Source organism: Harpegnathos saltator, unplaced genomic scaffold (genome assembly GCF_003227715.2).
Source record: "Harpegnathos saltator strain DR-91 unplaced genomic scaffold, Hsal_v8.6 scaffold82, whole genome shotgun sequence".
Classification (NCBI taxonomy): Eukaryota; Metazoa; Arthropoda; class Insecta; order Hymenoptera; family Formicidae; genus Harpegnathos; species Harpegnathos saltator.
The window spans coordinates 26,755-53,901 of NW_020230671.1; the positions used below are offsets into that span (position 1 = coordinate 26,755).

Below are 27,147 nucleotides of genomic sequence, written 5' to 3' on the forward strand. Positions count from 1 at the left end.
TATATACAAAAAATATACACATATATATATGTGTATATTTTTTTCTATATATGTTTGTGTATGAATCACGTGCCTGAATGCATGTTTATATATTTATGTACATATGAAACATGTAATGGTTAAATTATAAACATTTTACATGGTATATTACATAGACATTTAGATAATTATATATGCATAATTATATAGTAATATACATTATTATAATGTACTATACAATGTGTATGTCTATATGCATGTAAATAAATAAAATATATAGAAATGTAAGAATAATGTGATAATAAAATATACATAATCAAAATACAATGATAAAAAATAGACATCACAATTTTAAACACAGACATCTCAATTCACTCCCCATTTTCAATAGCTTTCAGTTTGGCCACTTTAATTATTTGAATTCCATCATATTTTGTAAACTCGCTTGTTCAGAAATTATATATCTTCCTTTTCTTATTCAGAACGAATAAATTATTTCCTTCATTTTATTAATTCTCTCCTTTTGAGCTGTTTTTAATTTGGATATGTCATACACATTTATTTCGAATAAGTTGGCATTATCTACTGCAAATTCTATAATCTGAAACAGGTTATTTTGACAACTTCATAAGACACCTCAACTGCATTTTTATCCATAATTTCTAACTTTAACGAAAAATAAATTATCACATGTATTATGTGTTTGAAAATGAAATGTGAGTTAATAAACATATTAAACGCAAAGCAAAATAAACGAAAGAATATATACTTTAGAAAAATGTTCGTCTAAATATACATTCATTATCATATCACCAAACAATTTTGTGTTTAAAATAGTGCCTAGCCTCCTATAAATTAAAAAGAATTAATTGTTAATAGAAGCACTATACTTCCTCACGATCAGTCACACTACAATTATTTATAGGAGAGACAATTACCAAATTTCTATGTTTTTATTTTCTACGATGTATTTCAGAACATCATCCTTCCGTACATGCTTCTTTAGAACAATACGATAAAGTTTAATCAGCTCGTTATATGGTAGCATATTTTTACGCATGAAAGATAACATTATATCCGTATACTTCACGATAATTTGTGCATCATCTGAACAAAATAAGTATCTCAAAATATCTATATCCGTGGTATTTTTATATTTTTCAAACAACATCTGCGATATAGTTTCGTTGGCCAAACTCATACCGGCACAATATATCCAATCCTTCCACCATGGTGAAAATCTATATGTGCGAAAAATATCAACCATTAGCGAAGTTTAAGTTTGAATCATGTGACCGATCAAACATATGGCGTAACAAGTAATAAAGAAACATGTTTAAAAAAATTAGTAAAGGATTAGATTAGAAAGGATAAAGATTTACTTGTTATCATCAGGTTTGAAGAGATCCCCAGACAATTGTGTCGTAGCAGCTATTTGACACTTTCTATGCCCTAATTTACAAGCCCATCTTGTTCCTAATAATCTCAGTGTTTTATACATATTGTCCTCATCATTTTTTTCTTCATATCCCAAACTTTGAAGTAAGCCGTCCAGTATTTGACGTACTTCTTCCTAGGTTAAAGAATATTGATACCACATGAATATTGAAGTGACAACAGTTTGAAATAACAGCATTATAATTTAATTTTAGTACGTAGCGTTGTTTATCGGGAACAGATATTTATATGCATATATAAATACATGATACATGCGTGACATATATCTGAACTTATATGTACATTTTTATGATCAGGAACAGATTACTTTCTATATTTTGGTCCGAATAATTCATCTTCAATATTATGAAATTTTTTTTATGACTGTTGCAGACTACGTGTCCCTTAATTAACTTATGAACTGATGAAATTCGGTTTACCGTGCCTACCTTGATATGTTTCACTCCCGTAGCCGGATTATTCCAAATAGGCCACATAAACGATAGAATATTAAACATGGGATATCAGACTATGTAATTTACATCATGCTTTAGATAACTTGCAATTCTCCAAAATATAAGCGGTGATATGTAGTTTTGTGTCATAAAATAATATGCATCATCAATCAATTGCGCGCGATTGAGGACATTTATTTGATTATAATTATCAGAGTGCAAAACATTTGCAATTCGATTCCAACTATTTTCATCATAATTCACGCGAAAGTATCCTGTGGTAAATTAAATAATCATTATATTGTTATTAATTTAAATTTGTATTCACGAAAAACTATTGTATATAAAATAAAAAATGTATTATGTTGAAATTGTTTTACTCTTTAAAGTTCGTGACAGTGTCATGAACTTACCTCATATGTATACAGGGTGATCCGAAACAAGCAGTTGTCTTTAATATGTCATATTCTTGAGTAAATTCTAAGACTATTTCTCTTGATTAAGATTATTTCTCTTGCAAAATGTTATCCGATGCTCAGTTACTGAGTTATTAAGACAAATAGTTCGTCTATTATGAGCCGGGTACAGAAGGCAGGCAGGGACAGAACAATTAATATCCTGCTAATTTATAATACTATATTTGCTATTACACTCACGGTTGTTCAAATTTTTAAGTTTTGAAAATAATACGGATGAATGTTATTACATGCGTCGATTAGTACATCGCACCGAGCGACCAACATCAGCGCCTAGGCGGCACGCGCCTCAACGGTTACTTGTTCCGTCCCTGTCTGCTTTCTATACCCGACACTAGACGAACTATTTATCTTAACTCAGTAACTAATCATCGAATAACATTTTGCAAGAAGAAGAATAGTCTTAGAATTTGCTCAAGAATATGGCATATTAAGGACAACTGATTGTTTCGAATCACCCTGTACATACACTTACCATTTTGTTCTTTATTAAATAAGACAAAATTAATATTCTGCTTCAGTTTAATAGTTGTAATTTCAGAAGTTATCATAATATCACTGATCATGTAAGGCAAAGGATTGTATAAAGTATAAGTTGTCGGTATCATCCACGTGGATTTTCTCATGTCGACACTACCAGTGATATTTAATCTGACTGTATTATTTTGAAGATTGTGAAAAACATTTATAACAGGATAATATCTTTGACTTAACCACGTATCCATAATTTCACTAATTCTAACAATTTTATTGGTTCTGTCATCAAGTATATGTTGTAAAGTGATCCAGAGATTATCAGGAGTGGCAGAACGAAACTTACTATAAAGAGAAAAGTTCAACGTTGCGTGTATGTGTGCGTGCACGTGTATATGTTTATGTTATTAATAATTTATGAATTTTACAATACGAAACACATTTTTACTTAACCACGTGTTCAGTTTAGCTTTTTAACGTAAATGCATAAATATATCAAAATTCTACGTAATAAATAATATGCCTCTCTTAAGCCCGATTAATTAATTAATACATAAACACATAGATTTGAAATAGTATAAATTCTCTCGTACATATAGTTATCTTTCACAGGCAACACCTAATAGCGAAGTACGTATTATATAATGATACTACAAAGTGTTACTTACAATTCGCCCAAATATTTTTTGACAGCTAGTTGAAACTTATCTCGTGTGATTATATACTCTATCATACGTAAAAGAGCGAGACCTGTAAATAAAACAGAACGATGTATATAACAAGTTTATTTGGTTTACATAGAGTAAGGACCAAGTCTCATAATTTATATGGTATTTTCTTCCAACGATAAATGAATATTTTTTTTTAAATCTCCAGTTAAACACTAACCTTTATTATAATACCAACGAGAACAGAGGCCAACATCGATTTCATCCGCGACTCGTACATCATATTCGGAAAGAGCTCTCATCTGACAGTTAATTTCATACTGAAATGTTAATTGAAGAATTTGGATTGCATAGAGATCCACTAATTGAACCGATAAACTAAGTGAACCGATGAAAATCTAGAATAAATCATTCTGATATAACTAAAATATACGCTAGTGCACAAATTAACATTATGCAAATGTACTCCAGCAAACATAAATATAACGGTTATATTATTGTAATATAACGAATATAATTTTGACGTTATATTATATAAGTTAACGTATTATATAATTTGAACATTATATAATATAATAAGTAAATTGCAAACAAATTACAAAAGTATAAGTTACACATACATACACTCATATTAGTAAATAAATAAGTTATAATACATGTACATTAGATGTAATTATCCACTCATATAAAATTGCAGTTATGTAACATACAAATAACATGTTACTAAAATATTACAGGATAGTTATTGTATATAACGAGACCGTAACTTATATATAACAGTTATATATAACAGTTATGTTATGAGGTTTCAAGCAAAAGTTATATGGCTGAAATATAAAAATTATACAAAATATATGACGAAAACCCTTACACCTGTCATGCTTACAAAATTAAATATTTGTTGTGCTATTAATTCTTTCCACATTAGCAGTAGCGGTATTCCATATACAATGAGGTTTGTACATGATTGAAAAACGATTAGAAAAATTAAGAAATGTCTTCAATACCGATCATTTGCCTTTAAATTCAAAAGTATCTCGCCCTCTAATAATGCTGATAGATATATATTAACCTCGTTCATGATATAATGACTGTAAAGCTTCGATAGTGTTTCGCCTATCCACAGGTCGGCCCACCGAGACTGAGTAACCACTGCTGTAAACGGCTGACGTGCCATTTGGTGCGAAATGACTTCGCCGATATGAGCCTTGCGGCCAGGGAAATCGATATCTTTATCATATGGAACATCCTTTTCACTATAAATTGTGAATTCATATGATCAGGTGATGACATGTATAATAGAAATGGCAGTATGCTTTTCTACAATTTAGCTCTTTCATAAATTACACTAACGTATAAGTTAATTTAAAAGTTCTAATAACGAATTAAACACTGCATGATAATAACATCTATTTTATTATTAGGTGTGTGAATTAATTCGGTCTATCTGGCGGTCAATTGCTGTACTATGTAATTTTCTAACCTATAATGTCTGCAAAAGGCTTTATTCTTTAGTTTTGATATCTGGCAATAATATTCAGTTGATAAACGTTTGGGTTTGTAATAATAACATCGTGTTTATCTAATTCGAAAATGTCGAAATTCGAGCCAAAAAAGCATCATCTCCGGGAAGTTCTCATTTTCTGTTTTCATTTGAAGAAAACAGCCGCTTTAATTCATCGAATGCTCGTAGAAGCTTATGGTGAAAGTGCTCTCACCGATAAATCATGCAGAGAATGGTTTCGACGTTTCAAAAGTGATGATTTCAGTGTCGATGACAAATCTCGTCCAGGTCAGCCGAAGAAGTTTGAGAACGAGGAAGTGCCGGCGCTAATCGATGAAGATCCGTGTCAATCGCAATATGAGCTCGCGCAATTGTTGAATATTGATCGATCAACAATTTCTGTGCGTTTGGCAGCCATGAAAAAGATTAACAAAGAAGGAAGATGGGTGCCATACGAACTGAAAGAAAAAGACATCGAGAGGTGAAAAGCCATGTCTGAAATTTTGCTTGCCAGGCAAAAAAGAAAAGGTTTCTTGCATCATATTGTGACTAGAGAAGAAAGTGGATATATTTCGATAATCCCAAACGGAGGAAATCCATTAGCGACCCATGGAAAACCATCCACATCGATACCCAAGCGGAATATTCACGGCAAGAAAGTAATGCCTGTATATGGTGAGGCCAAAAGGTCTACACCTACATACTGTATCATGAACTATTAAAACAGAGCCAAACCATTACTGCCGAACTTTACCAACAACAACTGATCCATTTAAACAACGCATTGAAGAATAAGCGGCCGGAATATGCAAAGAGACACGACAAAGTGATCTTCCAGCACGATAACGCTCGGCCACATGTTGGAAAGATTGTGAAGGCCACCATTGGAAGCACTTGGCTGAGACGTTTTACCCTCACCTGCCGTATTCATCAGACATTGCTCTATCCGATTATCACTTATTCAGATCGATGGCACACGGACTTTCGGACCAGCACTTCAACAATTATGAAGAAATAGAGAAATGGCTCAATGAATGGATCGCTTCGAAGGACGAGTCGTTTTTCCATCACAGAATACAACAACTGCCAGACAGATGGGAAAAAATAATAGCAAGCGATGGCAAATACTTTGATTAGTATACTTTTTTATGTTTTTTATACTAAAGTCTTTTTTGGAAGAAAAAACGAACCGAATTAATTCACATGTCTAATATATACCTATATATTATAAGACCAAAACATCCCATTGAATTTATTGTATTATTGGGGAACACTATGTGATCCTCTTAGGCAATACATCCGTTAATCCCGTAAAGAATGTAAGTAACGATCGACAGTGCAATTATACTCGTTGCATCTTGTAGCATCTTCTTTTGCGACATGTGCCAAATGGTGTCACTCTTAGATATTTCACTCTTTGTATGATTATCGTTGTCTTCAAGCAGAGCAATGAACACATTGGAAGGAGATATCGGAAGGCGTATCACTTAAAATACGTCTTGTTAAAGTTCGAAGTCAAACTTTTCGTGAATATTTAGGTACATTCGAGAAAACTTTAAATGCTTAGGATATACTGTAGATATGTTGAAAATGCCTTTAATTCGGGCTCATCCCAACATGGAAACACTCTCCGAGCCATGTTAGGTTGCATGATGACTAACCTATCGTTAGAACATATTGTAAACATAAAATATTTTAACCATTCTATAACATAAAGATGTGGAAAAGAGTTTTCTACATATATGGATAAATTATATATAGAAAAATCGGATAATTAGCATGTGTCGCGATAGTAGAGAGTAGCGCGCTCGAATGATAGAGCTTGTAGTGCAGCCCATTTAGTCTAACAATAGCTGTCGACGTACTTTTTTCCTTTAGTTACGCGATGGCAACTGTTTTAAGCAAAGTGGTTCGCTAGAAACTTCGAACGTCCGAGCGCGCCATCCAGTACCGCCGCGACACACGCTAATTCATCCCATTTATTCCATGCATAACTCCATCCATTTTAACGATTTTTGCAAAATGCATTTGATCCTTTTCTTTATCTCAATCAGCTGTATGCCTCTATTGGCTATTTGAGTTAGCAAACATAATGCACATATATGAATTATACAGGATGTTCCATAACTTGCTACAAGAAATTCATGGAGATATAGAACGAATTAAGATAAACATATACCTCATACCGTTTTGCGATATTCGCAATAATTATTGATTATTAATTATAGAAATGTGACGAGTGAACGCACACAGATATGCATGATTTGAGAAGAATACAGCTACCCGTGTTATTGCGCGGTCCAGTCGATTCAGCAACTGTTGTCGGTGATGAAGAGAAGGACAATGTGCCGCGCTGCTTGTCTTATTTTAATGGCGAGATGCCATTCCTAGATCTCGCCGCACGACAGCTGAATCGATTGAATCGCGTTAAGCCCGAACAACTCTTTAATATTATCTCGGCGCACGATCACTTATTAGACTTTTATGATTCATAACTCGATAATTATCGCGAATACTGCAAAACAGTATGAGACTTTTATATTTGTCTTAATCTGCCATATGTTCCCATGTTACGAATTCATTGTATCGACTTATGAGATATTCTCTACATAACTCATAATATTAATATTGTCTGCATATGATCTCACAAAATTGTACGAAATTTAATTTATATATATGTCAATACTGAAAAAAGGCTGGTATACAAATGTAAATTATGTAAATGCTTGTTTTCGCAATTATGATCATTTTTAATTGATTTATATATCGACATAGGGATTCTGAACAAATACTTTGTCGATAAATATTTTACAAGAAAACGTTGAATTAATCGGTTTTATTTTTTATTTTTACGAATGATAACTAAATAAACCAGTATAACCAGCATAACACTTGTACCAGCAGAAAAGAATGTTTACATACAATGGTTAGCTGTATGATTCTCGTAAATTCTTACCTTGCTTTCTCAAGATTTGTTCCACTTTTCTTGTATTCGTATTTAACTACACCGTTCCAAGAACGGTCCCAAGGACGGCGAATAGTAGAGCCAATTGTCAAGTTATAAGTCCCAGGAACTATTACTTTATCAAACTGCAAATCCAAAATCTGCGAGTGTTTGCAATAACGGTAGCCAGTTAATCTGTAGCCTTCAAGTGAGTTGGTATTTACAATCTTTATCCGAGTGTTGATATTCAATTCATAGGCGTGCAAACTTATGACTCTTATCGAATTTTCAATAATAATCGTGATATCACTTATACAGTCAACTACGTTCCATGTCGGATTCATTAGCGCAAGTATTAGGATATTTAAGTTATATCGAATTGGCCGAGAGTTAGAAACCAGTAAATCATTATAAGAGGAAACATCGCAATGTTGCAGGTCCATGTCTAAAGATTGATCATGATCGGTAGCAAAGTAGTCTGGCATAACAGCGGCGCATATCGAAATGTAACTTAACAATAATATTAGGAATTTCATGTAAATATTTCTCAAAGCCATATATGTACCTATATGGGGGATTTATTTGTTAGCAGAATATTAGTTAATGATACGTTTTTATATGAGGTCATTATTCCATAATATTGTTACTTAATGTTGATATTAATGTAAGAAAACTAATACAACGGATATAAGGAATTCAATATCTCTTACCTATGTGAATATATGTTCTGTATTTGATATTTCCACTTCTAGTGCTCGTTGCCTACTACCGTATGTAGCATGAATACAGCTTCTGATATAGAGGTCCGTTTACTAAACACAAAAAATATAAACACAAACCACGCAACAATAAGTTACGTTTTGAAAAACACCTTGACGCTAGATTGATTACATATAAAGAATTTTGCCAGGTAATAGCATATTTAGTTATTATTGATAACCTGAACTGATATTAAACAATATGGAAAATATCACATTTCATATATTACTTCGGAAATTTTACTGAATTTAACAATTTTGTAAACTTTGACAAAACATCGCAAAGATTGACAAGAAAAATTGTTTTAAAAACTTTAAAGAGAATAAACTTTGTATGATATTTGTTCAGTATGATTTTAATGTATATTTACAAAAAAAAAAGACAAACATAGTTAACTTTTGAAATAATCCGTATTATTTTCAACAAACTTCTCTCATCTTTCGGGCAGCTGCCGAATTCTATTTCGGTAAAAAGATTGTGATTTCACTCAATAATATCAATAATGCTTTTTCATCCCTGATTACGATTTTGTGAAGAAAGTCGTTTTGTTTGAATTGTAACAACTAGGTCATTATCATATCAGAGCGTCTCACAGTTTTCGACATTCCACTACGTTCTGCATCAATAACATCAAAATGGTCACTTCGAAACCCACTTTGAAACCATTTTATAAATTTTGTGGATTACAGCATCTTCATCTAAACCGAAACAAATCATTTTGGCGGCTTCAGTAGCAATTTTTTTTAACCAGAGCACAGAAAATACAGTGCTTAATATACTTCTTCTGAGAAGACATGGTACAAATTACTGTTTTATGAGTTTATTTCGTGAGTAGAGAAAAGTTATGGGGCGTTTGAAAGGGTAAAACTGATACTTCAAAATCCCAAAATAATAGGAAATAATTTTAATTTATAACAGAATTATAACTGATTGAATGTAAAAATCGATCTCTTTTGTATGTCTAATACACTCATCGATCTCATTTGTATATTTAAGATATACTAGGTATGTAAATTAAATCAGTGCTTTCACATTTACTTGGTCTTAAATAATATTTTGAATTTAAAAAAATTTTTTACCGCCATAATATAGTTTTGGAAGGACGCTATTTATATTTATAAAATGCTATGTGATCTTTCTCAATTATTGACTTCTGCGTGATAAATTTGTTTATTTTTCTGGAAACGATTCCATGTTTTTGTTTAAACCTGTAAACCCCTTTATTAGAAGCTTTGAATAACTTTGTCGATAAGGAAATTTCATCTCGAGCTTTTGAAGCCCATCTACGAAGATCCAAATCATGAACTGTTACTGACTTATTCACAGCTTCTTTGAATCGATCCAATACGTATTGAGAAATTTTCCTTAATTTTTCAAATCGAGTTCCATCATTCGAAACTTGTATTTCTCAACGATATAACTGTCGCTTTGATTTTAAACGTCTAAATTTTGTCTGAACTGACTCAAATTTTAATTTGTGTTTCAGTCCCGACTTTCAATAATTTATAGCTTTTTGTTTATAGTGATGTCATAGTGATGTCTTTATCTTCGGAAAGGCTCGAATCTAAATTTGTTTTCATGTTTAACATATCTTTAGGATCTTTGTCCTCGATTGCAAATGGATGTGACATGAAATTTGCGTCCTCAAAGTGTAGTTCTTCATGAATTTCTACAAACAGAGATTCGTCAATTGCGTCCTTTATTAAGGTTTCTAATTGTAGACTAAAATCTTTTTCATTTTCAGATATAGCAGATTCTATATCATATTGTTGTTGATCGAAAGCTATTTTCAATAGTTTCAAATTTCTAGGGTTCATAGTCATGTTCAGAAAGTAAAAACAACTTGTCGGAAAAGAAAGCAAATTATTTTAAAATGTGATACACTGATAATCGAATTTTGTGATGTATAATTAAATAACTACAACTAAATTACGATTAAATTCAAACTAATAATAAAATATCATACAAATCTAATTTTTATTCATTATAGATTATGTAGCGATAAAATTAAAACGACATAAAAACGGAATTTAAATGAAATACCTCGAAACTCGACAAACAGAAAAGAAAGGAATGAAGAAAACGAATGGCTCACGATATCACAAACAGAAGGAATAAAACAACGGAAGCACAATGAATGAATAAAATACTAGATTATACTAACATTTATTTACTATACATTAATATATTGTTAAGTTAAATAAAAAGGAATTTCAATTCTGAATAAGTGTACTATTATATATTGTGAGAGGGAGACGATAAAATTGATGTCATGTTATATGTTATATATAACTATATATATGTTATATAATTATTCTGTGCTTAATGGGTTTTATGATTTTAGAACTTTTAAATTAACTTTATACCCTTATTAGTTTATAAAAGAGAGAAATTGTAAGGAAGCATATTCTCATTTCGGTATTATATTAATTTGTAATTCATAGCAAAAAATATATTCTCTATGATAAACATTCCGATTTCTCTGGCCAAGTTGGTTACATCAGCTGGTTTACATCAGCGAAGTAATTCGGATCAAATGGCACGTCACCCGTTTACAGCAGTGACTACCCAGTCTCAGTGGGTCGACCTGTGGTTAGGCAAATCACTATCGAAGCTTTATAGTCATTATATCATAGACAAGGTTAATATACAAGGTGTCCAATTTTAAAGTTTACAGTGCTATATTTCGCAAACCGATGATTTTATTGGAAAATGTTTCAAACAAAAGTTGTAGGGTTTAGAGGGAGACATCTGACGGTAATTTTGGCTTGACTTTGAATTGTCGTTTGAAGGTCACATAAAAGTCAACTTTAAAATCCTAAATGGGACCCCCATTTTTTATTGCATATTCTTGTAGCCTATGTCGAGATGTTTCCAAAACATTACCTACTTTTGTCTTTTGTGTAAGCTATTCCCGTAAGATATGAAGCTTCAAAGTTGATATACCGTCAGCATTTGCATTACCCGATGTACATCGCGAAGAGGTTGCTCGATCGGATTTGTACATCATAATGTACATCATAAAAAGGATCGATTTTGTCTGTGTGTGGGGCGGGGGCTCATTCATTATAGATGTTCGAAAACACCGCCATCGACAACTCGTCACACTTGAACTCCGTTTTCGAAATTTTCGACGAGTTTCAGAAGAACGTTTGCTGAAATCGCTCGGCACGCATTTCTGATGTGATCCATCATATCTTGCCGCATCGTTGGCAGTTGACGGAACACTGCGTCTTTCAAAAATTCCCACAGATAAAAATCCGATGGAGTAAGGTCGGATGATCTTGTTAGCCACCAAACTGGACCATCCCGACCTATTCTTCGATGAGGAAGTGCCATCGAAATGATTCCCGAAGGAAAGTAAACTATGTACAAATCCAACCGAGCAACCTCCCCGTGGTGTACATCGGATAATGCAAATGCCGGCGGTATGTCAACTTTGAATCTTCATATCTTGGGAATGGCTTATGCAAAAGACAAAGAAAGTAGTGTTTTGAAAACTTCTCGACAAGAGCTACAAGAATATGCAATAAAAATGGGGAGTTCCACTTAGGATTTTAAAGTTGATCTTTACGTGACCTTCAAACGACAATCTAAGGTTAAGCCAAGGTCACCGTCAGATGTTACTTTCTGAACCCTACAACTTTTGTTTGGAACATTCTTCAATCAAATCATCGCTTTGCGAAATACTATAAACTTTAAAATTGAACACCCTGTATATCAGTCAGCTTTACCAGAGAGCGTGACACTTTTGAATTTGAAGGCAAATGATCGGCATCGTAAACATTTTTTAATTCTTCCAATCGCTTGTCGATCATGTACAATCCTCATTAAATATGAAATTTTGCTACGTAATGCAGAAGTAACTAATAACATGAAAAATAATTGGATTTTTGTGCATGACGGATATTAATCTTATCGTCAGATACCTTGTATAAAAATAATTACTAAAAAATATATAATTTATATTTTAGTCTGCGACGCTAATTTCTTAGCGCCGGCAAATTGCCGTCGGTCCACGCGTCCACGGCCTTTCGCGCACACCAAAACGAAACGCTATGTTGGGCGCCAGGTGCGGATAGCCGCACCACTCACCAACGATAACCGCGAATTCGGCATGACCGCGACGCGTAGTCCCTCGGGATTTTAAGTCGGGAGACGGGATGGGTTCGATCGGGAATCGATTGGGATCACGCGAAGAAAGAAACAAGCGGCGTTCTTATTATCGAGATCTCAATTTATTCATTCGGGAATCGGCACGCTCTGATGCCCCACGGGACGATATAAATTTTCCCTCCCGCGCGTACTCGCGAGATCGAAACCGCTCTTTGTTACAAAACGCAAACGTCCGACGATAGACGCAAACGGCACACCGAAACAATATAGCAGGTGAACGCTCTTACACAGTCGGGAACCTCCCGGCGGCGTGATCCTTGATGGTCGTCGGGCAGGTCGATCCGGTCGTGAGGTCAGCGGTTGTCCTTCCTCCGGTCTCACTTCACTCGGTATCGCAATGCACTGCACGGCACTGCACGACGCACCCCGCTATTTCTCAATAGAGATCGGAATCCACGAATTTCGTGAGCGGTACGAGAACGCTTTCTCTAACGAGAGCGGAACACAAAACTAATCTGTCGCTTTTGGAGGAGACAAAACGAAGTCTGCTCCTCCTGCCACGAAAACGAATCTTTTCGTTGTCAGTCTAACAACGAATCTTAACTCTTTTTCGTAACAAACCAAAAACGAATCTACCCTTTCTTTCGGCTTCCTCGTCTTTTCGTTGTTTTAGAAGGGGTTCCTCTCTCCCCGTTCCTCGCCTATTCCGACGGTACGGTAATCCTTCCGCGGATCGTTGTTGTCGATCGGCGGAACGGATGCTCTATCTCGCTCTCGCTCTCGCTCTCTCTCTCTTTCTCTCTCTCTCTCTCTCTCTCTCTCCCTCTCTCTGTCTCTTTCGCTCTTTTTTTTTTGTTAACGGTGAGGAAATCCATCATGGACACCTTTGGTCCTGAAGGGAGCTCTAAGGTTATGCCGGACTCCTACCGGCTAAAACTCCATCGAAGTGCCTGTCAGATAAGTCTATCAGTCGAAAGCTGATGAGAGAACGACTGGGGAACTACTCCTGTATTCCTTCCCGAACGCTCTCGACTTCTGGACCCGGAGGTCTCTCTTCCTGCTACCATGCTTCCATGGCTTGTTCACCAGTGTCATCCATCCAAACAGGGATGGTATGACTTTGAGAGGTAGGGCGGCACTCGAATTCTTTCCTCCCCCCTCACCTCCCTTCGTATTGGAGATAGGGGGTTATGGGAAACGGGACCTGCCCTTCATCAGGTTACTCCGCTTCTCTTTCCTGCGATTACTCACAAGGGATTTAGCTCATCGCGCGTGTCCCCACTGGAGAGAGGCTAACCTCCCCTCTCCAACCCCACGCAAAAGAGCCCCACAGTTTCCTACTTTCGACTTCCGCACCGACCCCCCCCCCCTCGCAGTCCCATCTCCCCAGGAGGACAGAGTCCAGGAGGGCAGACAGATCCATGCCCACTGGCCAAACCGTCACCATCAGTCCACGACTGACCGGTTCAGCCTGCACAAAAGTACGTTCGCCAGCCCACTCCCGCTCCCCCAACGGAGAGGCGTCGCCCGAGGGAATCGGTACATTGCCAAAAGCAGGTTGCACAATACCATTGCGCTCCGCTTCAGCCCCTAACGGCCAACCGACCCCACGAAAGGCCGCCGGCCTGGACTCCCCGACAGCTAACTCCGTACAGAGTCCGCCGTCCGGGATCCCGCTCTCTCTTTCGCTCTGTCTCGCCTGTTGATAACTTTTGTAAACATAAGGGCGCTATTATAACAATATATTCTTGAGGTTAAATAGAGCAGAAAAGTCTAGTACCACTTTTTCTTCCGACAAATAGTTAGCGAGATATTGTAAGTTAAATATTGAAAAAGTAATCAAGTTTTCCTCAAATATCTCAAAAAATATTAGACAAATATTAGACAAATGTTTTAGACAAAAGTTGTTCAAATTAACTAGTAGAAAAAACGGTGTAATAAGAAATAAGGGTTCCTATTTAAAAAACGCAAATTGACCTCCAAATAACACTTGAAAATAGAGGTCAAGGTCAAAATCAAAGTCATCATAAGGTAGCTCACTTAAATCCCTACAACTTTTATTCAGATCATTTTCCTTGAAACTTCAATACTGAAGAGTTATTTGGGGTGGGACATTAAAATGGGACACTCTGTATAATACACGCTAGTCATGTAAATTAAATCAGTGCTTTCAAATTCACTCGTTCCTAAATTATATTTTATGTTTAAAGATTTTTTGCCGCCATAATATAGTTTGAATGGACGTCATTTGTGTTTACAAAATACTTGTGCCTCATCTACATGATCAATATGATCTCAAATATCAATTGTGCTCATAGTGGCTGCTGACAAAAGAGACATACCCACTAGCAATAAAATAAGTACTCCGAGCTCGACCTACGCCATAAAATTTTCTATTTCTACCTCGGAAAGGACTGCTCTCCGAGGCAAATTAACTGAAAAATAAAATCGGAGTTAATTTGACATTCACATCCGAAATGTCCAGCTGAGTTGAACTTAAAAGAATTATTATTATATTTAAATTAAAAAGAGATCTTGAAAAAAGAAAACATTTTATTTATAGCCAACATCATTAATTAATATATACTATATACATAAAGAATGGTACGAATACAGTATAATATATAAATATGTTTTACATCTGTATAGATATACAATATTATATAATATAATAATTATTGTAAATATTTGAAATGTAATAAAATTTTTCTGATATAATATTTCTAACAATTTATGGCGCAATGATTTATTTAATCCACTAAACGATATTAGTAATTAAAAGTAATATACGTATGACAATCTAGATTGTTGCAATTTGCTTGAAAAAATATATGCAGGACATTTTGCAAATGAGTGGATTATATATATACACATATAAATATATATGTGTGTGTATTTATATATATATATATTTATATGTGTGTATATATATGTGTGTATATTTTTTTCTGTATATGTTCTGTATGAATCGTGTGCGTGAGTGCATGTGTATATATTTATGTACATGTGAAACACGTAATGGTTAAATTATAAACATTTTATAAACATGGTATATTATATAGATATTTATATAATTATATATGCATAATTATATAGTAATATATATTATTGTCATGTAATATACAATGTGTGTGTTTAAATCCATGTAAATAAAATATATAAAAATGCAAGTATAGTGTGACAATTAAATATACATTATCAAAATGCAATGATACAATATAGACATCACAATTTTAAACAGAAACTTCTCAATTCACTGCCCAATTTACAATAGCCTTCAATTTGGACACTTTAATTATTTGAATTCCATCACATTTTGTAAACTTGCTTGTTCAGAAATTATATATCTTCCTTTTCTTATTCAATACGGATTTTCAGAAATTACTTCTTTCATTTTATTAATTCTCTTCTTTTGAGCTCTCTCTAATTTCGATATGTCATACAGGTTTATTTTGAATAAGTCGGCATTATCTGCTGCAAAATTTACAATCTGAAACCGGTTATTTTGACAACTTTGTAAGACACCTGAACTTCATTTTTATCCATAATTTCTAACTTTAACGAAAAATAAATTATCACATGTGTTATGTATTTGAAAATGAAGTGTGAGTTAATTAAACATATTAAACGCAAAGCAAAATAAACGAAAAAATACATACCTTAAAGAAATGTTCGCCTAAATATACATTCATTATCATATCACCAAACAGTTTTGTGTTTAAAGTAGTGCCTAGCCCCCTACGAATTAAAAAGAATTAATTGTTAATACAAGCATTATACTTTCTCACGATCAGTCACATTACAATTATTTATAAGAGAGACAATTACCAAATTTCGATGTTCTTATTCTCCACGATGTATTTCAGAACATCATCCTTCCTTATGTGCTTCTTGAGAACAACACGATAAAGTTTAATCAGCTCGTTATACGGTAGCATATTTTGACGAATAAAAGATAACATTACATCCATATACTTCACGATAATTTGTGCATCATCTGAGCAAAACAAATATCCCAAAATATCTATATCCGTGGTATTTTTATATTTTTCAAACAACATCTCCGATATAGTTTCGTTGGCCAAACTCATACCGGTACAATATACCCAATCCTTCCACCATGATGAAAATCTATATGTGCGGAAAATATCAACCATTAGCGAAATTTAAGTTTGGATCATGTGACCGATCAAACATATGGCGTAACAAATAATAAAGAAACATGTTTAAAAAGGTTAGTAAAGGATAAGATTAGTAAAGGATAAAGATTTACTTGTTATCGTCAGGTTTGAAGAGATGCCCGGACAATTCTGTCGTAGCAGCTATTTGACACTTTCTATGCCCTAATTTGCAAGCCCATCTTGTTCCTAATAATCTCAGTGTTTTATACATATTGTCCTCATCATTTTTTTCTTCGTATCCCAAATTTTGAAGTAAGCCGTCCAATATTTGAAGTACATCTTCCTAGGTTAAAGAATATTGATACCACATGAATATTGAAATGACAACAGTTTAAAATAACAGCATTATAATTTAATTTTAGTACGTAGCGTTGTTTATCGGGAACAGATATTTATATGTATATATAAATACGTGATATATACGTGACATATATCTCAACTTATATGTACATTTTTATGATCAGGAACAGATTACTTTCTATATTTTGGTCCGAATAATTCATCTTCAATATTATGAAACTTTTTTATGACTGTTGCAGACTACGTGTCCCTTAATTAATTTATGAACTGATGAAATTCGTTTTACCGTGCCTACCTTGATATGTTTCACTTCCGTAGTCGGATTATTCCAAATAGGCCACATAAACGATAGAATATTAAACATGGGATACCAGGCTATGTAACTTACATCGTGCTTTAGATAACTTGCAATTCTCCAAAATATATGCGGTGATATGTAGTTTTGTCTCATAAAATAATATGCATCATCAATCAATTGCGCGCGATTGAGGACATTTATTTGATTATAATTATCAGAGTGCAAAATATTTGCGATTCGATTCCAACTATTTTCATCATAATTTACGCGAAAGTATCCTGTTGTAAATTTAATAATCAATATATTGTTATTAATTTACATTTGTATTCACGGAAAACTATTGTAAATAAAATAAAAAAATGTATTATGTCGAAATTGTTTTACGCTTTAAACTGACAGTGTCACGAACTTACCTGATATGTATACAAGGTTATTCGAAATAAGCAGTTGTCTTTAATGTGCCATATTCTTGAATAAATTCTAAGACTATTATTTCTTTTGCAAAATGTTATCCGATGCTTAGTTACTGAGTTATTAAGATAAATAGTTCGTCTATTACGAGCCATATACAGAAGGCAGGCAGGGACGGAACAATTAATATCCTACTAATTTATAATACTATATTTGCTATTACACTCACGGTTGTTCAAATTTTTAAGTTTTGAAAATAATATGGACGAATGTTATTATATGCGTCGATTAGCACATCACACCGAGCAATCAACGTCAGCGCCTAGGCGACGCGCGTCCCAACGATTACTGTGCTCCGTCCTTGCCTGCTTTCTATATCTGGCACTAGATGAACTATTTATCTTAATAACTCAGTAACTAAGCATCGAATAACATTTTGCAAGAGGAAAAATAGTCTTAGAATTTGCTCAAGAATATGGCATATTAAAGACAACTGATTGTTTCGAATCACCCTATATATACACTTACCACTTTGTTCTCTATTAAATATAGCAAAATCAATATTCTGCCCCAGCTTAATAATTGTAGCTTCAGAAGTATCTATCACAATATCACTGATCATGTGAGACAAAGGATTGTATGAAGTATAAGTTGTCGGTATCATCCACGTGTATTTTCTCATATCGACACTAACAGTGATATTTAATATCACTGTATTATTTTGACGATTGTGAAAAACATTTATAACAGGATAGTATCTTTGACTTAACCACGTATCCATAATTTCATTAATTCCAACCATTTGATTCGTACTGTCAAGTCTACGTTGTAAGATGCTCCAAAGATTAGAAGGAGTGGCAGAACGAAACTTACTATAAAGAGAAAAGTTCAACGTTACATATATGTGTGCGCGCACGTGTGTATGTTTTATGTCATTAATAATTTATAAATTTTACAATACAAAACACATTTTTACTTAATCACGTGTTCAGTTGAACCATTTATGGTAAGTGCATAAATAAACCGAAATTCTACGTAATAACTAATATGCCCCTCTTAAGCCCGATTAATTAATTAATACATAAACATATAGATTTGAAATAGTATAAATTCTGTCGTACATATAGTTATTTTTAGAAGCAATTATAGTGAAATATTATATATAATGATGCTACAATGTGTTACTTACAATTTGTCAAAATATTCTGTGACAGCTAATTGAAATTTATTCCACGTGATCATACGCTCTATCATGCGTAAAAGAGCAAAACCTAAAACAGTACATTAAAACGAAACAATTTTATTAATTTCCATAGAGTAAGGACTAAGTTTCATAATTTGTATGGTATTTTCTTCCAAAGATAAATGAATATCTTTTTAAAATCTCCAGTTAAACACTAACCTTTATTATAATACCAACGAGAACAGAGGGAGACATCGATATCATCCGCAATTCGTGCATTATATTCGGAAAGAGCTATCATCTGACAGTTAGTTTCATACTGAAATGTTGACTGAAGAATTTGGATTGCATAGAGATCTGTTAATTGTGAACCGATGAAAATCTAAAATAAATCATTCTGATATAAAATATACTAAACTTCTGATACTAAAATATACGCTGGTGTACAAATTAACATAACGCAAATGTACTCCATATTCCAGCAAACATAACGGTTGTATCAGGTGTAGTAAAAAGAAATCCATTATTTTTCCAATAGATAGCTTTAGTTATCTGTATCTCGCGTTGTATAAGTCCGATCGGGTTCCACTAGATGGCGTTAGAAAGATGAGATTTCGTACTAAAAAAACTTTACTGACAGTTTTGTGATTAGTTGACTCAGTTTTATTTGAGCGCGCGTCAAAGATGGACACTAGCAAAGAGAAAATACGCTATATTTTACAGTTTTTCTTCGATAAAGGCGGAAACGCAAGCCAGGCGGTTGAAAATGTGAATAGTGTTTATGGTCCTGATACTGCAACAGCTAATCACACGCAATTTTGGTTTCGTCGATTCCGAAAATATCGATAAAATCATGGACATTGTCGAGTCCGACCGTCATGTAAGCACTGTTTCGATTGCCCAAGAGCTAAAGATTGCACAAAAAACCGTTTGGAACCATTTGAATAAGGCTGGATACAAAAAGAAGCTCGATGTATGGGTGCCACACGAGTTAACGAAAAAAAACCTCATGGACCGAATTTCCATCTGCGAATCGCTGTTGAATCGCAACAAAATCGACCCATTTCTGAAGCGGTTGATCACTGGTGATGAAAAGTGGATCACTTACGACAACGTCAAGCGAAAACGGTCGTGGTCGAATCGCGGTGAGCCGGCGGAAACGGTGGCCAAGCCAGGATTGACGGCCAGGAAGGTTTTGCTGTGTGTTTGGTGGGATTGGCAGGGAATTATCTATATCTATGGAGGCAACAGTAAGCGACAAGAGGCGTGCGCGCGCGACGAGAAGCGAGCGAACGCGAACGACGAGCGAGCGAGCGCAAGCGACAAGAGGCGGCCGCCCAGCGCTCTCTACGCGCTCATTGGCTCACATGTTTCAATTAATAACTCGATAATTATTGCCAATTTGACATTATGGCACATGACTTTTCTTCTCGGCTACACCCAATCTACCAGTACACAAAATATTAATGATCACATTCCGGACACCCTGTATACACATGTATGCCTAAAATAAATATAACATGTTACTAAATTACTACAGGACAGTTACTGTATATAACGAGACCGTAACTTATGTATAACAGTTATGTATAACAGTTATGTTATGAGGTTTCAGGCAAATGTTATATGGCTGAAATATAAAAATTACATAAAATGTGTGACGATAACCCTTATAACTGTCATGCTTACAAAATTAAATATTTGTCATTCTATTAATTCTTTCCACATTAGCAGTAGCGGTATTCCATATTCAATGAGGTTTGCACATGATTATTGTAAAACGATTAGAAAAATTAAAAAATGTCTTCCACACCGATCATTTGCCTTTAAATCCAAAAATTTCTCGCCTTCTAGTAATGTTGATAGTTATATATATTAACCTGGTTCATGATATAATGACTGTAAAGCTTCGATAGTGATTCGCCTATCCACAGGTCGGCCCATCGAGACTGAGTAACTACTGCTGTAAACAGCTGACGTGCCATTTGGTGTGAAATGACCTCACCGATATGATCCCTATGGCCAGGGAAATCGATATCTTTATCATATAAAACATCTTTTTCGCTGTAAATTGTGAATTAACATGATCAGGTGATGACATGCAGAAATGGCAGTATGCTTTTCTACAATTTAGCTCCTTCATAAATTACATAAACGTATGAAGTTAATTTAAAAGTTCTAATAACGAAACCCATTAAACACTGCATGATAATAATGTGACATCTATTTTATTGTTAGATATGTGAATTAGTTCGGTCCATCTGGCGGTCAATTGCTGTACTATGTAATTTTCTAATCTCTGTCTATTAAAGGCTTTATTTTTTAGTTTTGATATCTGACAATAATATTCAGTTGATAAACGTTTGGGTTTGTAACAACAACATCGTGTTTATCTGATTCGAAAATGTCGAAATTCGAGCCAAAAAAGTATCATCTCCGGGAAATTCTCATTTTGTTTTTATTTGAAGAAAACAGCCGCTGAAGCTCATCGAATGCTCGTAGAAGCTTATAGTGAAAGTGCTCCCACCGATAAATCATGCAGAGAATGGTTTCGACGTTCCAAAAGTGATGATTTCAGTGTCGATGACAAATCTCGTCCAGGTCAGCCGAAGAAGTTTGAGAACGAGGAATTGCAGGCGCTAGTCGATGAAGATCCGTGTCAATCGCAATATGAGCTCGCGCAATTGTTGAATGTTGATCGATCAATAATTTCTGTGCGTTTGACAGCCATGAAATAGATTAACAAAGAAGGAAGATGGGTGCTATACGAATTGAAAGAAAAAGACATCGAGAGGTGAAAACCCATGTCTGAAATTTTGCTTGCCAGGCAAAAAAGAAAAGGTTTCTTGCATCATATTCTGACTGGAGACGAGAAGTGGATATATTTCAATAATGCCAAACGAAGGAAATCCATTAGCGACCTAGGAAAACCATCCACATCGATACCAAAACGGAATATTCACGGCAAGAAAGTAGTGCTCTGTATATGGTGGGACCAGAAAGGTGTAGTGTATCATGAACTATTAAAACAGAGCCAAACCATTACTTCCGAACTTTACCAACAACAACTGATCCATTTAAACAACGCATTGAAGAATAAGCGGTCGGAATGTGCAAAGAGACACGACAAAGTGATCTTCCAGCACGATAACGCTCGGCCACATGTTGGAAAGATTTTGAAGGCCACCTTGGAAGCACTGGGCTAGGACGTTTTACTTCCGTAGTCACCCGCCATATTCACCAGACATTGCTCCATCCGATTATCATTTATTCAGATCGATGGTACACGGGCTTTCGGACCAGCATTTCAATAATTTTGAAGAAATAGAGAAATGGCTCAATGAATGGATCGCTTCGAAAGACGAGTCGTTTTTCCGTCACGGAATGCAACAACTGCCAGACAGATGGGAAAAAATAATAGCAAGCAATGGCAAATACTTTGATCAGTATGCTTTTTTATGTTTTTTCATACTAAAGTCTTTTTTGGAAGAAAAAAACGGACCGAATTAATTCACACACGTAATATATACCTATATATTATAAGACCAAAACATCCCATTGAATTTATTGTATTATTGGGGAACACTATGTGATTCCTCTTAGGCAATACACCGATTAATCCCGTAAAGAATGTCAAGCAATAATCGGCAGCTGCAATTATACTCGTTGTATCTTGTAGCATCTTCTTTTGCGACATGTGCCAAATGGTGTCACTGTTAGATATTTCACTCTTTGTACGATTATCGTTCTCTTCAAGCAGAGCAATGAACACGTTGGAAGGAGATATCGGAGGCGTATCATTAAAATACGTCTTGTTAATTTCGGAGTTAAACTTTTCAGTGTATAGTTTAGGTTCATTCGAGAAAACTTTTAAATTCTCAGGATATAGTACAGATATGTTGAAAACTGCCTTTAATTCGGGCTCATCCCAACATGGAAACACTCTCCGAGCCATGTTAGGTTGCATGATGACTAACCTATATTAGAACATATTGTAAACATAAAATATTTTAACCATTCTATAACGTAAACGATGTGGAAAAGAGATTTCTACATATATATGGATAAATTATACATAGAAAAATTCGGATATATTAGCATGTGTCGCGATAGTAGAGAGTAGCGCGCTCGAATGCTAGAGTTTGTAGTGCAGCCCATTTAGTCTAACAATAGCTGTCGACGTACTTTTTTCCTTTAGTTACGCGACGGCGACTGTTATTAAGCAAAGTGGTTCGCTAGAAATTCGAACGTCCGAGCGCGCCATCCAGTACCGCCGCGACACACGCTAATTCATCCCATTTATTCCATGCATAACTTCATCCATTTTAACGATTTTTGCAAAATGCCATTTGATCCTTTTCTTTATCTCAATCAGCTGTATGCCTCTATTGGCTATTTGAGTTAGCAAACATAAAGCATATATATGAATTATACAGGATGTTCCACAACTTGCTACAAGAAATTCGTGGAGATATAGAACGAATTAAGACAAACATATAGCCTCATACTGTTTTGCGATATTCGCAATAATTATTGAATTATTGATTATAGAAATGTGACGAGTGAACGCACACAGATATGCATGATTTGAGAAGAATACAGCTACCCGTGTTATTGCGCGGTCCAGTCGATTCAGCAACTGTTGTCGGTGATGAAGAGAAGGACAATGTGCCGCGCTGCTTGTCTTATTTTAATGCCGAGATGCCATTCCTAGATCTCGCCGCACGACAGCTGAATCGATTGAATCGCGTTAAGCCCGAACAACTCTTCTAATATTATCTCGGCGCACGATCACTTATTAGACTTTTATGATTCATAATTCGATAATTATCGCGAATACTGCAAAACAGTATGAGACTTTTATATTTGTCTTAATCTGCCATATGTTCCCATGTTACGAATTCATTGTATCGACTTATGAGATATTCTCTACATAACTCATAATATTAATATTGTCTGCATATGATCTCACAAAATTGTACGAAATTTAATTTATATATATGTCAATACTGAAAAAAGGCTGGTATACAAATGTAAATTATGTAAATGCTTGTTTTCGCAATTATGATCATTTTTAATTGATTTATATATCGACATAGGGATTCTGAACAAATACTTTGTCGATAAATATTTTACAAGAAAACGTTGAATTAATCGGTTTTATTTTTTATTTTTACGAATGATAACTAAATAAACCAGTATAAGCAGCATAACACTTGTACCAGCAGAAAAGAATGTTTACATACAATGGTTAGCAGTAAGATTCTCGTAAATTCTTACCTTGCTTTCTCAAGATTTGTTCCACTTTTCTTGTATTCGTATTTAACTACACCGTTCCAAGAACGGTCCCAAGGACGGCGAATAGTAGAGCCAATTGTCAAGTTATAAGTCCCAGGAACTATTACTTTATCAAACTGCAAATCCAAAATCTGCGAGTGTTTGCAATAACGGTAGCCAGTTAATCTGTAGCCTTCAAGTGAGTTGGTATTTACAATCTTTATCCGAGTGTTGATATTCAATTCATAGGCGTGCAAACTTATGACTCTTATCGAATTTTCAATAATAATCGTGATATCACTTATACAGTCAACTACGTTCCAAGTCGGATTCATTAGCGCAAGTATTAGGATATTTAAGTTATATCGAATTGGCCGAGAGTTAGAAACCAGTAAATCATTATAAGAGGAAAAATCGCAATGTTGCAGGTCCATGTCTAAAGATTGATCATGATCGGTAGCAAAGTAGTCTGGCATAACAGCGGCGCATATCGAAATGTAACTTAACAATAATATTAGGAATTTCATGTAAATATTTCTCAAAGCCATATATGTACCTATATGGGGAATTTATTTGTTAGCAGAATATTAGTTAATGATACGTTTTTATATGAGGTCATTATTCCATAATATTGTTACTTAATGTTGATATTAATGTAAGAAAACTAATACAACGGATATAAGGAATTCAATATCTCTTACCTATGTGAATATATGTTCTGTATTTGATATTTCCACTGCTAGTGCTCGTTGCCTACTACCGTATATAGCATGAATACAGCTTCTGATATACAGGTCCGTTGACTAAACACAAAAAATATAAACACAAACCACGCAACAATAAGTTACGTTTTGAAAAACAGCTTGACGCTAGATTGATTACATACAAAGAATTTTGCCAGGTAATAGCATATTTAGTTATTACTGATAACCTGAACTGATATTAAACAATATGGAAAATATCACATTTCATATATTACTTCGGAAATTTTACTGAATTTAACAATTTTGTAAACTTTGACAAAACATCGCAAAGATTGACAAGAAAAATTGTTTTAAAAACTTTAAAGAGAATAAACTTTGTATGATATTTGTTCAGTATGATTTTAATATATATTTACAAAAAAAAAAAAGACAAACATAGTTAACTTTTGAAATAATCCGTATTATTTTCAACAAACTTCTCTCATCTTTCGGGTAGCTGCCGAATTCTATTTCGGTAAAAAGATTGTGATTTCACTCAATAATATCAATAATGCTTTTTCATCCCTGATTACGATTTTGTGAAGAAAGTCGTTTTGTTTGAATTGTAACAACTAGGACATTATCGTATCAGAGCGTCTCACAGTTTTCGGCATTCCACTATGTTCTGCATCAATAACATCAAAATGGTCACTTCGAAACCCACTTTGAAACCATTTTATAAATTTTGTGGATTACAGCATCTTCATCTAAACCGAAACAAATCATTTTGGCAGCTTCAGTAGCAATTTTTTTTAACCAGAGCACAAAAAATACAGTGCTTAATATACTCCTTCTGAGAAGACATGGTACAAATTACTGTTTTATGAGTTTTATGAGGTTATATTATAATATTTTGAATTTAAAAAAATTTCTTACCGCCATAATATAGTTTTGGAAGGACGTTATTTATATTTATAAAATGCTATGTGATCTTTCTCAATTATTGACTTCTGCGTGATAAATTTGTTTATTTTTCTGGAAACGATTCCATGTTTATTTCGTGAGTAGAGAAAAGTTATGGGGCGTTTGAAAGGGTAAAACTGATACTTCAAAATCCCAAAATAATAGGAAATAATTTTAATTTATAACAGAATTATAACTGATTGAATGTAAAGATCGATCTCTTTTGTATGTCTAATACACTCATCGATCTCATTTGTATATTTAAGATATACTAGGTATGTAAATTAAATCACTGCTTTCACATTTACTTGGTCTTAAATAATATTTTGAATTTAAAAAATTTTTTACCGCCATAATATATTTTTGGAAGGACGTTATTTATATTTATAAAACGCTATGTGATCTTTCTCAATTATTGACGTCTGCGTGATAAATTTGTTTATTTTTCTGGAAACGATTCCATGTTTTTGTTTAAACCTGTAAACCCCTTTATTAGAAGCTTTGAATAACTTTGTCGATAAGGAAATTTCATCTCGAGCTTTTGAAGCCCATCTACAAAGATCCAAATCATGAACTGTTACTGACTTATTCACAGCTTCTTTGAATCGATCCAATACGTATTGAGAAATTTTCCTTAATTTTTCAAATCGAGTACCATCATTCGAAACTTGTATTTCTCAACGATATAACTGTCGCTTTGATTTTAAACGTCTAAATTTTGTCTGAACTGACTCAAATTTTAATTTGTGTTTCAGTCCCGACTTTCAATAATTTATAGCTTTTTGTTTATATTCCATAGTGATGTCTTTATCTTCGGAAAGGCTCGAATCTAAATTTGTTTTCATGTTTAACATATCTTTATGATCTTTGTCCTCGATTGCAAATGGATGTGATATGAAATTTGCGTCCTCAAAGTGTAGTTCTTCATGAATTTCTACAAACAGAGATTCGTCAATTGCGTCCTTTATCAAGGTTTCTAATTGTAGACTAAAAGCTTTTTCATTTTCAGATGTAGCAGATTCTATATCATATTGTTGTT

At 34.1% G+C, this 27,147-nt stretch overlaps 2 protein-coding genes and 1 long non-coding RNA gene across 4 annotated transcripts; all 3 read right to left on the reverse strand.

Annotated features, from left to right (window-relative positions):
• Positions 1-338: 338 nt before the first annotated feature.
• Positions 339-25,208, reverse strand: LOC105189933 (thyrotropin-releasing hormone-degrading ectoenzyme-like). Its single transcript, XM_025306965.1, has 12 exons — positions 25,164-25,208; positions 24,466-25,018; positions 22,716-23,162; positions 21,066-21,249; positions 19,405-19,567; positions 19,192-19,273; positions 18,531-18,874; positions 17,589-17,869; positions 17,086-17,276; positions 16,641-16,943; positions 16,472-16,550; positions 339-580 (listed from the first exon to the last, which is right to left on the reverse strand). The coding sequence occupies exons 2-12, from the start codon at positions 25,008-25,010 to the stop codon at positions 458-460; spliced, it is 2,742 nt and encodes a 913-aa protein (XP_025162750.1). The 5' UTR covers positions 25,011-25,018; positions 25,164-25,208; the 3' UTR covers positions 339-457.
• Positions 1,387-6,252, reverse strand: LOC105189932 (glutamyl aminopeptidase-like). Of its 2 annotated transcripts, none has more exons than XM_025306970.1 (7): positions 6,212-6,252; positions 4,562-4,745; positions 3,710-3,809; positions 3,490-3,571; positions 2,823-3,166; positions 1,866-2,146; positions 1,387-1,552 (listed from the first exon to the last, which is right to left on the reverse strand). In XM_025306970.1, the coding sequence occupies exons 1-6, from the start codon at positions 6,238-6,240 to the stop codon at positions 1,941-1,943; spliced, it is 945 nt and encodes a 314-aa protein (XP_025162755.1). In that variant the 5' UTR covers positions 6,241-6,252; the 3' UTR covers positions 1,387-1,552; positions 1,866-1,940. The 2 variants fall into 2 exon arrangements, with proteins under 2 accessions (XP_025162755.1, XP_025162754.1); XM_025306969.1 differs by having other exon boundaries at positions 3,710-3,887.
• Positions 6,586-8,698, reverse strand: LOC112590466 (uncharacterized). Its single transcript, XR_003114222.1, has 3 exons — positions 8,648-8,698; positions 7,950-8,098; positions 6,586-6,654 (listed from the first exon to the last, which is right to left on the reverse strand). It is a non-coding gene; the product is annotated as an uncharacterized LOC112590466 (long non-coding RNA).
• Positions 25,209-27,147: the final 1,939 nt, after the last annotated feature.